Source organism: Sander lucioperca, chromosome 9 (assembly GCF_008315115.2).
Source record: "Sander lucioperca isolate FBNREF2018 chromosome 9, SLUC_FBN_1.2, whole genome shotgun sequence".
NCBI lineage: Eukaryota > Metazoa > Chordata > Actinopteri > Perciformes > Percidae > Sander > Sander lucioperca.
In genome coordinates this window covers 24,439,317-24,452,678 of record NC_050181.1, presented here as the reverse complement: position 1 = coordinate 24,452,678, position 13,362 = coordinate 24,439,317, and the positions used below count along the sequence as shown (strand labels likewise).

At 39.4% G+C, this 13,362-nt stretch overlaps 1 protein-coding gene across 1 annotated transcript; it reads right to left on the bottom strand.

The window, feature by feature from the left end:
- Nucleotides 1-1,639: 1,639 nt before the first annotated feature.
- On the bottom strand, nt 1,640-3,701 carry LOC116043980 (tripartite motif-containing protein 16-like). The gene has a single exon (XM_031291035.2). It carries the CDS (start codon nt 3,661-3,663, stop codon nt 1,996-1,998), a length of 1,668 nt encoding a protein of 555 aa, XP_031146895.1. The 5' UTR covers nt 3,664-3,701; the 3' UTR covers nt 1,640-1,995.
- Nucleotides 3,702-13,362: the final 9,661 nt, after the last annotated feature.

The window sequence follows — 13,362 nt, the reverse complement described above, 5'->3', positions numbered from 1 at the left end:
AACTGGAGACATGGTCAAAGAAAATCTGCGTAACAGATGCCTTTTTGGCATTTTCACTTGTAAAACGATTAACCTATTTAATTTCCACTATCAAACTGATTAATCTACGAATGATTTCAGCTTTACAGGGTTCTTTAAGCTCTATCTTTTATTGAAGAAGAAACACCTCATAGGAGAAGACAAGCTATAGTCAACATTTTTCAAATAACAATGTATGAAATTAAATGACAAAGGGATAACAAGGCGAAAGGAGTCCTTCGTAAAGTGATTAACCGACACAACATAAACCCAAAGTGCCTTGAATATCTAATACGGTACCCAAAGATCTTAAAAATATAATTGAGATGCTTTAGGAAACCTTTTACATGGGGTGAGGTTACTCAAATATCAAACTGGTTACTCAAATGCCTTAAAATTACTTCGAAGGTGCTTCAAGTAACCTTTAAAAAAAATCATATATCAGATTATTAAAGCCTAAACCAGTGGTTATGTTTGACAAAGAACAATAGGTTATATAATGATGAGCAAAGGGAAACCTATTTCATATGACATAAAATTAGGACATGTGATGTTTGTCCAAAAAATAAACAGAAATACTGATTTGATTAAAAGAATAAATCAGATCTAACACCGAACACTATCTGCTGCAGTTATGTAAGAGTGTATGAAAACTAGTTGGGAGGCGCGCACTTAAGTTTAAACACGTAGTTAGCTAAAAGTAATGAACAAATGGTAGAAATAAATAGCTAAAAGTATGGCTAAACAGTTGAAGTAGTTAGCTAAAAGTAGTGGCTAAATAGTTGAAATAGTTCGCTTAAGATAATGGCTACACTTATTACTTAGGTTAGCTAAAAGTAATGGATAAACAGTGTAAGTAGTTAGCTAAAAACAATAGCTAAACAGTTGAAATAGTTAGCTAAAAGTAATGGCTATACAGTTGAAATAGTTTGCTAAAAGTAATGGATAAACAGTGTAAGTAGTTAGCTAAAAATAATAGCTAAACAGTTGAAATAGTTAGCTAAAAGTAATGGCTAAACAGTTGAACTAGTTAGCTAAAAATAATAGCTAAACAGTTAAAATAGTTTGCTAAAAGTAATGGATAAACAGTGGAAGTAGCTAAAAATAATAGCTAAACAGTTGAAATAGTTAGGTAAAAATAATGGCTACACTAATTACTTTAGTTAGCTAAAAGTAATGGATAAACGGTTGAAAAAGTATTGCATAACCAGTGTTGTACATTTAGAACATACATTGGAAATGAATGAAGGGCTACGTCATGTGTTCATCTGACAGGACTGTGGGGTACTTTAGACCTAAAAGGTTGGAAACCACTGTTGTACTTTGTACATTTTACAATACAAAATAAAAAAAATTGTTATTCGTCTCTTGCTGATCACAACTAAACATATTTTTTCCCGAAATAAGGTTGCATGATAATCTACCGGAAAGAGGAGGGACTACCCATGATCCTACCATAAAGCCTGGTAACAGTTGTTACTGACTGACAAATGCTCTTCTGCTCTAAACATGAACACTGTACTTTGTTAGGAGGAAAACTGCCTCAGTTATACTCTCAGAACAGTTTCATATTTTCCATATGGTCTTTGTATGATACCCTGGAATAAAGACAAGAAGAAAATACTTTGTTGATGTTTGTTTATTCATAATGTCAACCTTCAGTTTGTTCAAGCACCCCATGGGTAATGCAAACAAAATACAACTATTTAGAAAATGTCAAAGTACCACCCATGTTTGATTGATAGCTGATCTCTGTGCAGTGAGAATTGCCACAACAATCAGCTCTGAGCAACAAATATGGAGACAAACTGATTTAGGAGTTAACAAACGGAATTCAAACCGTAAGGCTCTGACACATCAACTCGACGGTCGACCGTCGGCAGAAAAGGCTGTCGGTCTGATCAGTCTCCCCGAGTTGGTCAAAAAAGTGCATCAGAACACACCGAAGCAACGTCAGCGCCTTTAAATGAATTCTGTTTACTTGAGTTTACACAACTCAGCAGTGTCTCCAGTAGTGGAAAAAAAACTAAGTCCAGCATAGAGCGGCTGAGTGAATATGGCCTGGACTCTGTGGAGGAGAGTCATGGTTTCAGAGACGCTGTAGAATGACAGAGTACCTGCACTGTGATCCAGGTACACTCCTATTTTAGAGGACAGAGGACCTGAGACGGTGGTGTGTACATTGTTGTAAAAAAATTTATAACCTTTTTTGTTGCATTTTAATGCCCAAGATTTGTCATTGTGTCCAAATGCAACGTCACCCGAGTGCCCTGCTCGTCTGTTATTCTCGTATGCAACTGCTACATCAACTTCATACAGTTTCTTCTCCACCTCCCAGTAGCAACGTCCAGTCAGACTCTCCCTACTCAGGACCTGAATCCATTCACTGAATCTGTCTTGGTGATGAGAACGAGGCTGTACTTCTTCCAAAACTGTTGCTTTTCTGTTCCCTGCAGTTAATAACAAACCTCCGTGTGCTGTGTTTGGATCCAGTGTGATTTCACGAGAATATTTTAAGAAGTCAGCTCTGGTCTTGGGCTCTGGTTGTGAATTTGATAGTAAACCAAACACTGTATTCCCTGTCAGTGAGATGTTTGTCCTTTTCATTCTCAAAAGCTCCTGTAGTTTATCTCTGATTTCTGACACAGCGGCCGTCATATGCTCATAGTAGCGCAGAGGACGGATATTGATGATGGGTGAGTCTGTAGATTCACTGAGTGGTGACAGTGAGGAGTAGTTGTGTAGAAACTGGTTGTGATCCTCTGTGACTGAGATCTTCTTCAGCTCAGCGTCTTTCCTCTTCAGCTCAGTGATCTCCTGCTCCAGCTTCTCCTGAAGCTCTTTGACTCGACTCACTTCAGTTTTCTGCTGCGATCTGACCTTCTGCTCCACATCAGAGCGTTTTTTTGTCATACAAAGGATCAACTCAGTGAAGATCTTCCCACTGTCCTCCACTACTTTATCAGCAGAGCGATTGATAGCCTCCACCTCCTGCTGAAGAAACTTCTCATCTTTCTCTCTGTCCTGGATTCTCTGCTGGATGTTTTGTTGACTCACCTCGAGCTCTTTCTGCCTCTCAGTCCTTTCTGCTGCAGCTGAGACTGTGTCGTGGCCTTTATGTTCATCCACAGAGCAGAGATAACAGATACACTGCTTATCAGTACGGCAGAATATCTTCATCACCTCATCGTGAAGAGAGCAGATGTTCTCCTTGAGCTTCTTCTCCACCAGCTTGTGTTTTTTAAACCCAGGGGAGTCATAATGAGGCTGAAGGTGTAACTCACAGAAAGAGGCCCGGCAGATGAGACAGAACTTGAGGGCTTTCAGTTTTCTCCCAGTGCAGACATCACAGGCCACATCTTCAGGTCCAGCATAGCAGTGATCAGCAGGAGCAGCTTGGAGCCCAGCCTTCTTCAGTTGCTCCACTAAATCTGCTAACATGGTGCTTTTCATCAGGACAGGCCTCGGTGTGAAGGTCTGGCTGCACTCAGGGCATCTGTGGATTCTCCTTCCATCCCAGTTGCGTTTAATACAGTTCATGCAGTAGCTGTGTCCACAGGAAATAGTCACCGGATCCTTCAGTAGATCCAGACAGATCGAACAAGAGAAGGTTTCTCGTTCCAGCTTAACTCTTCGCTGTGCCATTTCACCTCGTGTCAGTGACTGTGTGGTGTGTGCTCTGATTTAAATCATAACTGTGTCCTTTTCTTCCTGTTCATTTGCTAATCCTCACTGAGCAGGACCAATCAGCTGCTGCCCTGTCCACTGTGGTTACACCCATCTTCACACATGCAGATCCGTGAGGGGGAGGGACCAAGGCAACATGTTCACACGTCATACATCCATGGTTGATGCTCCACGCCCCTGACCGGCAGCTGATTGGACGAACGCGTGACGTGGGTTTGGCTTCTGGAGAATTTCAACAGACTGTCATGGCGGCTCGTCGAGAATACGATCTCGTTTTTTACGAAAATAGTTCACCGAAACGTGTTTCTGAAAACATTTTAAGCGAGAAATAGGCCGTGCAGTTGCTGAATCTGTCTTTATTTCAGATCGACAAAGGTCAGTTTAAAAGATATTCGTCTACTTCTACTGGATAGTCGCGTCGCGTTCAAGGGATTAATTTGCATAAAGATGGGCATCGGCCAGTTTCTGGACGCGCAGCATTCTTTCAAATGCAGCGCCGCCTTCCCGGAATGCTTTTTTAAAAAATATATATATATTTTTATTGCAAATAAAGGATACAAATCACATGTGAATAGCCAAAACATACATAACATACAACATTAAAAAAATAAACAAAATATAAAACAAGATTACCAGGGGAAGCCATTAAAAGAGAAAGAGGACCATGTGTTGATAGTTTTAACAGCCTTTTCGTTGTTTCAGCCAGAAATCAGATTAATATAATGTTCAACTTCATGGAGAAAAAGTACAAAACTAGGTTTTTTAGTGCTGAATTTACACTTATGAATGTGAAATTTTGCCAAAAGAATTAATACATTTATAGTGAAGTACATCTTTTCTTTACTATGGCTTTTATAAAAGCAAAAAATAACATCCTTCCACAATAAGGCAAAGTCTTTATAAATATGGTCAATGATGAATCTGCTAACACAGTGAAAAGTACCCTTTCTAAAAAAAAAAAAAAAAAAGTACTACTAAAAGTAGTAAAAGTACTAAAAAAAAGTGTACTTTTCACTGTGTTAATCATGCAGTGAAGATTAGAAGAAAAATACAATTATATATCTACACGTGGAGTTCTTTCAATTACTTTCATGTTACAACAATGGTAGCTAACACTGCAAAGATTAACAATCCCATTATCAGAAGAGGACATCTTCACATGAATGCAAACACTGTATCTGTTTGTTTCAACAAGCTTTCTTTTAAATATGTATAGAAAAGAGGAGCATGTTAAACACTGATTTATAAAGTTACAAAACCATATTACTAAAAGGTTTTCCTAACGTTAATCACACTGTAGTTTCCGTGTGCAGATATTGTAGAAAGCCAAGACTTTATAAAACTCCACCAAGAATAATTTCAGAGTTTAGCAGAATAGAAGAGAAGAATATTGATCTTCGTGTTTGATGTTGCATTTTCTCTATCTAAAACACAATCCCCTCTTTGTGCAATAATGTATCACATGTTTTTGTTTTGCTGCAAATAACTAATGACTAACTATTGAGGGTCCAGAACCATTTCCATGGCCTTCGTCTCTGTAACTGTCGTTCACCATCTGGGTCTGAGCTTTCAACTTGCAAGTATAACACAAGTTTTTAATGTCAGAACTAGCATTACAAGGTGTGAAAACTAGAGCTGCCACTGGGAGGCGAAAGACTTCCACTGAAATTTCACCAATGTGGAGAAATTACTGGTTTTGAGCTTTTTGTTTTGAGAAAAATAGCACACACACACACACACACACACACACACACACACACACACACACACACACACACACACACACACACACACACACACACACACACACACACACCAACTGTGAAACAGCTGCAAGTACATTTTTGGATTTTTTTCCTTGAAAATCTTTTAAATAAGACCCTTGATTCCTTCCAGTTGAACCAATGCTGGTTGGTCATTATTACACACTACAAGGTGAATTACTGCCCCCAACAATTAGTACCCAGTGCTTAATTTTAAAGTGGATTCTGATGATTCCATATCCTTAAAGTGGAACAGTTTTAAACAACAAAATAAAATGTAATACAAATTAATTAAATAAAACTAAATAATAGGATACAAGTTTTTTTGTGACGTGTGGCTGTCACATTCTTTTCAGTTTTGTGCAAAATTTGGATAAAAATCCAATAATGTATATCTATTAGTATTACAATATTTTTATATCTGGTGAACTCTGATTCACAGCTAAGCAAGCTAAGGGGACAAGGACAGATTTATAGAATCAAAGTACAGGTTTATCAAGGCTGATAGAGAAGTTAAACGACTGTACTCGGAGGAACTCCAACAGCAGTTCTCAGCAAACGACTGCTTCTGTCTGAAAGGGTCTGGAGAGATCAACAACTGCAGACCTAAAGCCTCCCACTCCTCTAACGACTAGCGCATGGCTAATGACCTGCAGTTCTACTGTTGTTTCGAAAGACAATGACATTCCTAAATGTAATTGGCCTTCATTGATTTAGCGCTTTTCGAGTCTTAACGACCTCTCAAAGCGCTTTTACATAGCACGGTAACCATTCACACACATTCATACACTGTGGCTGAGGCTGCCATACAAGGTGCCACCTGCTCATCAGATAAACATTCACACACATTCACACACCAATGTCGCAGCATTGGGAGCAATTCACGGTTCAGTGTCTTGCCCAGAGACTCTTCGACATGGGACTGCAGGGCCAGGGATCAAACCACCAACCTTCCGACTGGTAGGCTGCTTTACCACCTGAGCCACAGCCGCCCCTATAAGTAACAACCTACTCCATCCTGGGCAGGGACGTGAACGCAGATATGTGCGTATTAGCTCTCATAACGGGCCAGGTGGGTAGCGCACTGCCATGAGTCCATGACGCTAATGTCTGATTACTCCACATTTTCATTGTGATATTTTGTGATAACATTCTGAATCTGAAGCGTTCTCTTACAGTACTACTAATACAGTAGTACAATGTCTTCCTCTGATGTAGAAGTAGCCTACACTGTAAGTCAGTAGTAGGCTATACAGTGGAGTTGCATATTAAGTGGTTTGGGGTCCTTTTGTAAGTCATTTTGGGGTACTATTTGGTTTTGATGAATTCTACAAGCAGCAATACCACAGGCCAAGTAATTGCCCGTTCCAAACAGGCACATTTTCAACAGGCACTGCACTAGTATATATAATTAGACAAAAAAAGACCTGTATCCTCTGTCTGAGTCACTATAGTATGGCAGCTCTCTGCTGTATGAGTTTTCGGTCTGAATAAGTATTAATAAGACTGAGGGAGAAAGTTACAGGTACTCTCTCATGGCTTCTATTTCTTCTGCTCGACACTGTGCAGGAGCAACAGCCAGATTGTGATGATGATGCGTACATCTGGATCACCGCCTGACGTAAAAGCTTGCAGACGTTGTTTCATCAAAACTAAGCAGGCGCTGACTCTTCTTCACTTCACGTCTCTCATCCACTCGGCGCTGCTTTCCAAAAACTCACTGATGGATTAGATTTCCGTTTAATTGTCGCTGCAGGAGTATACTCTTTGTTGTATCAGACAGGCTAAACCGACTGTGGCAGTAAAACAGCCTTTGTTTTCCATAAATCCATCAGACATGGTTAATAAAGTCTGCAGAGCCAGTGCAATGTGCAAGACATCATAGTTTAGTGAAGTTAAACGTCCACCAGATACATTTCAATCACTGATGACAGAAATACTCGATTGGAAGAAGACCAACTACTTTCAAACTCTTTTCTTTTCACTTTTTTCCCCAATTTATTTTACTTTGATTCAGGCCACATTTACCATGTAAACCATGTTTCATCCAGATACACTGACAGGAAGCTATCAACACATTTCCCACCATTCATTTTATTTTACTGCTTTCATCTGCTTTGGACTTTTATCAGACAAACCAGATTACAGAGAGGAAAAAAGAAGACTGTATGGGTGCAAGGACGCCTTTTATCTAATGGCACCATTAGATAAAAGGCGTCTTATCTCCATTACACCTAAATGCAGCTGCACTGTACATTTAGAATCTTATTTAAGCGTAAAGGGCATTCAAGTCTGTTTTTCTACAGAATGAACATTTGAAAAAGCTGCGTTTAGAGTCACCAAAATTGCTAAAGCTAAAAGTCAAGTCAGTTAATTTATTGAGTACATTTGATCACAAGAGTTGACAAAGAGCCTTGCTGCTGTAGGTTGCACCCGAGAATAGGGATGACTCTGTAGTCATGGCACGAAGAGATACTGTATAAGCAGGTAACATAAGTTGTGCTTCCATTCAATTGTCAAGTGAATTTTTAGCGAACTTTTGAAATGTTGCAAAAGAAATATGAATTAGGTGTGTTTCCTTCAACTGGTTTTGAGCTTATAAACTAGGCTACAGCATATTTTCATCAGAAGTTGTATGAGTAGAGTTTAAGAGTAAACGAAGTTGCGGTTGCTAACAAGCTAGTCTCGCATTGCCAGACCTTCCTCCACAGCGCTGCGGAGGAGGGTCTGGCTAGTCCACACAGCATTCTGGGATGGGAGAAAAACATGCTCTGGTTTATTGGCATTTCTTTAAACTAATCACAATCATTTTGGGCGGTGCTAAGCGCTGCATGAAGCCCTGGTGGCGCTGTAAAATAGCCTCTGGAAGGAACTTGTTTTGGTGGAACGTATACGTTCAAAAGTTATTTCAGTCATGAAACAGAAAACTCAGATTGGACAGATAGTCTAGCTAGCTGTCTGGATTTACCCTGCAGAGATCTGAGGGGCAGTTAACCATAGTCCTCAGAAATCCACCGGAGTTCACAATTCAAACAAAGAAAACAGTAACGGAAATGCGGCCAAAAAGAAGGACATACGGCGGAATTTCTAGCAGCAACTGGGCAATCCCGGAAGCGAACATTCGAGGATATAGACTACTAACAAGCATGTGCATGAAGGTGGTGTTTCCCTTTTCCTGCAACATTCATGTATGGGAAAATGAAAGTATCTTCAATTTCCCAAGGATTATGAAACTCACTCACTAACCACATATTTGCCATATCTAATTATATATATATATATATATATATATATATATAAGAAAACACAGAACTTATGGACAGTAGTCAGCTCATAGAGTAGATCTTGCAGAGCATCATTTTGCCTAGTGTATGAATGTCTAAGCGTACTTATATAAACACAGTGTCTGTCTGTCTGTCTGTCTGTCTGTCTGTCTGTCTGTCTGTCTGTCTGTCTCGCTCTCTCTCCAACAGTACCTGCCCAATCTGTTTATTTTCTACTTGTACCATCATTTATTTTGGTCTGAAAGGGCTTGATGTTGAAATGTTAACTTTATGTTAGTACCCTACTTGTATTTACCCTGTATTTATCAGATTTTTTGGTGTTGAATTGTACATTGTATACTCATATCCTTTATGTACATATTTTGTTTTGTGTCAGCACTAGGAAAGTGTTTATTTAACCCTTGTGTTGTCCTCCCTTCAACCTTGAAAAAAACACTTTTTTTCCCCGACGTTTTTGACGCCTTTTTTTCCCGACATTTTGACGCCTTTTTTCACAATTTAGTTTTAAGTTTTTTAATTTCTCTTCTACACATTTTCAGCGCTTATTTCTACGTCCCATATTTTCTGATATAAAACAAAAATTTAAAACGGGTCAATGTGACCCGAAGTCAACACAAGGGATAAAACTACTCTGAATAATCCTATAATGGATGGGCCGTGTAAGCGAATAAACAATTCAGTCATTCATTCATTCATTATCACTCAGCCCACCATGCGCTAATTTGAAGCAAACAATGAAACACAATTACACACAGCAGAGACTGGAAAAAAAGGATGTAATTGTTTCAGCTGTGGCGACCCAGGGGATTAACATATCAACAGCTTCACCTGCGGCTGCAGTGTTAAGTGGCAGTGAGGAAGTACATGAAAAATACATTTGGGATCCTGCCTGCACAGCTGACACCTCCTCCCCGCTCTTTAGTTCGCTCATTTACAACTCAGTCAACTCTGGTTATAGATTTTCTTTTTTTTTTTATCATGTTTATCATGCGAACAAAAAAGGCCTCATTCTTTTTTTCAATTTTAAATGTAGGCTTTTTTATTCTTACCTTGCACGGCAGCTGAAATTTCACAATATCACGAGATCCCGCGAGAATACATATCACACCAAAACCCATCTTGTCAGGCTTTAAAGCTCTAGTGCATAACTTTTTCATATTAATGACCGTCCGTTACATTCAAGCCATCGCCAAATGAGTTGCTACAAAGCTAATTAAGACTATCAGCTCCACACAACTCTCTCTGTATGTCTCAGTATGACTATGTTCAGAAGATTAGGGCGTCCGGCGACTTCCACACACAGAAACTCAAGTGAAGATAATTACCTCTTCTGAAGAGTCCCATCATGTTTGTTTAATCCTCCATGTCCTCCTTGGTTACTAGCAACTGTGTGGAGGAGGGGTGTGGGGGCTGTGCACGGTCACGGAAGGCTTGTATCATGTGGACGCGCCAACAGTTTTGTTGTCATTACTTAGAATTCCTCATGGGGGCAACAGAAACTACGTACTATAGCTTTAAGTAATGCCTTTGTGTCTGAACTACCAATCAGCGTCCGGGGATAAGCTACCGGTTTGGTTTTTGTGGGTTTCGAGGCCGCGACTGTTGGTTCATAACAACAATGGTGGACGTGACAGACAAATAGTTCATCCTAGGGCTGCAACTAACTTATTAACTGATTATTTTCATTGACGATTAATCTGTTGATTATTTTCTCGATTAATCGATTAGTTGTTTGGTCTGTAAAATGTCAGAAAATTGTGAAAAATGTGGATCAGTGTTTTCCCAAAAATCCCAAGACGACGTCCTCAAATGTCTTTTGTCCATAACTCAAAGATATTCAGTTTACTGTCACAGAGGAGAGAAGAAACTAGAACATATTCACATTTAGGAAGCTGGAATCAGCGGACTTATCGATTCATCTTTACTACAATCTTTTTTTTTAAAGTTCTTGATCTTTTCCAAACAGTTTCCAATGACAGCTTCTTAGATAGTTTTGTGTTAACAAATCATCTGTCTCGTCAGGTTAATTGAATTCACCCGAGAGCTGTACTTGTAGTCGCAAGCTTCAGTGTATTTATAAGGTTTTAACTTATTTATTGTCATTTGCACAACAGTTACAGAGAAGCAGTTGTTGGCAATGAAGATGTTAAATCTCTGGCTCCCTGCAAAAATGCTCATTAAATATGTTTAAATCACCCAGGTAAAAATGAGAATCAAGAATGACATAAAAGCTTCAATTTGAATGTATTAATGTGCTTTTCTGTAAATAGGTGACAAGGCGAGTTGAATTTTTAATGGATGACAGGGATAATCTAATGACTAATACCTCCTTCAAGTTGTGTTTGTTCTACCCTGTTTTTATGTGCATTTATGTCATCTATCTACTGCTCCGGAAAGCACTTAGTGACGGGAAAAGTATACGTTCGCAGTTAGATCTAAAAAAAATGGACACATTTTTATTTTGATTCTGATGGAGGAGAGTCACCTCCAGAGTGACAAGTGGATTGTGAAGCAGAAAAGGCAAAAGGCCCTTTCATAAACTTTATAGGACACGTCTTTCCAAAGAAAACAGAATTTCTGGAGGGCTTCCTGCCAGGAGATACTAATTTGCTGTCAGGCAGCTCTGAGGGAGCGTCGGTAATCATAAAAAAAAGATTATTTCATGTGTGACAGCGACAGTGAGTGGTGAAGTTATCCTGAGGACGTCGGCCAGGCTTGTGTGTGTGTTTGTGTGTGTGTGTGTGTGTGTGTGTGTGTGTGTGTGTGTGTGTGTGTGTGTCATCTGAAGACATCTTGACTCTAACACAGACTGACACGAGAATCCAGCCTGCCTCACTAATGCTACAACATGGACTTCACGTGTAGCAGTGCAATCCAGATGGTTGAATTTCTATTGAGTGTTTGAAACCGTTTCTATAATCCGTCATCTGACATACTGTTGTACACAAACCCCCTAGAGATAATATGATCCTGTACACAGATCACTACACCAGTGGTTAAATGCAGAGCTAGAGGATATTCACTCATAGCTTAACATAAAGACAGGAAGCAGGGGGAAAAAGCTCGCCTGGAGATGTGTCCGAAGTCACAGCCTCCTTCATTCATTCACCACTGTATACCATGGTCTGGCCTGGGCGAATACTCGATTCTGATTGGCTGCAGGATGTCCATTTAAAATGAACGGGAGTACATTTCATAATAATTGCCTGACATTCCACTCTGTTTGTGGTGTCGTTCTCAAAATCCCTTCGCTTCAGGAAACTACAACAAACTTCGAGCTGGCAACTACACTCTGAAAATGGCAAGTTTTGAAGAAAATTAGGATCGTGCAACAAGGCAGGCATGCTTGGTTTTTTTGGGGAATGACTGTAAAGATGAACAAAGAATATGTTTACGGCATTTACTCTCTAACTGGGACGTTTTGGGCTGATTGGTGGGATTGCTGTGGACGTACACATGTACACACGGCAATACACTGATAAGAGCAAAAAAACGTTTAACCATTCGTCCAGCTAATTTAAATAGTTAACTTCATTTAATATTTAATGCCGCATTTTTCTTTTGTTTCCCGAAGCGAACAGAGTTTGAGAACGGCAACACACAGAGAGTGGAAAGTGAGGGACATCCGACTCATGGCAATTATCCTGTAAATGTACTTCCCTTGAACCAGACTATCATCTGCATAACACATTGTATTGTGGGATTGTTTGCAGAATGTACTTTTTTTGTAAAGACTATTTTAGTCATTGTCTTGGTACAGTATCTTATTTTTTTGAAGAAAACAACTCATTTTAGTCCGGATGGTCAGTACTCAGGAAAGCCACTATAATCACACAGGATCCCATCTACCAATCCATTCAGTTCAACGCTACAGAGTCCCATTTGCAAGACGAAAACATTTATAAAAAATCCTTCATCCCCACTGCCATCACCACACTGAACAGCCAGACATAGACAACATTAAACAGCTTCATTCATCAGTCTTCTTCCTGCACTGTTTTTGTATTTTGCACGTTTGTACGGTCAATGTCTTAACACTGTTTCTATATGTATCTTTATGTTATTGTTTTATGTCATCTGAGCCTGCCCTTTCAAAGACAAATTTCTGTCACTCATGACAGACAATAACATTTTTCTTATCTTATCTCATTTTCTTATAACGTTTGAAGACAAACTCAAGTGCTGAAAAATTAGAACAAAGCTTCCTCCAGTGCATGGGCAACAAGAAAAACAGATTTTTTTTTTCTCTCTGTGATGTCAAATCCTTTGACACTATTTCAAAGTAACCCTGAAATATAATAATATTCACAAATCCTTGTAATTTTCAGTGCAGCTGAACCTTTCCGCTTGATCATTTGAAATTCTTTTTCCGGTTGCAAACAGCTGGTAGATATCGTCGAAGAAAAGGACACGATGTGCCCATTTGTTGTCGGGGGTAAAGTTCAAGAGAAGCTCAAAAAGCACAGGAAATAAATTTGACTTTTATTTGAATCGATTCTCTTGAACTTCCTCCAAGGTGGCGAGGTAGAGTGTTGGCTCGGATGATTGACTGATCATCGTGGTTGCAGGTTTGGCCCGCGATGTCAGACACACGTCTCGGCTTTTGTTGG

Excerpts from the sequence above, each read along its gene's own strand:
- LOC116043980 (XM_031291035.2), bottom strand. The coding sequence starts at position 3,663 with ATGGCACAGCGAAGAGTTAAGCTGGAACGAGAAACCTTCTCTTGTTCG.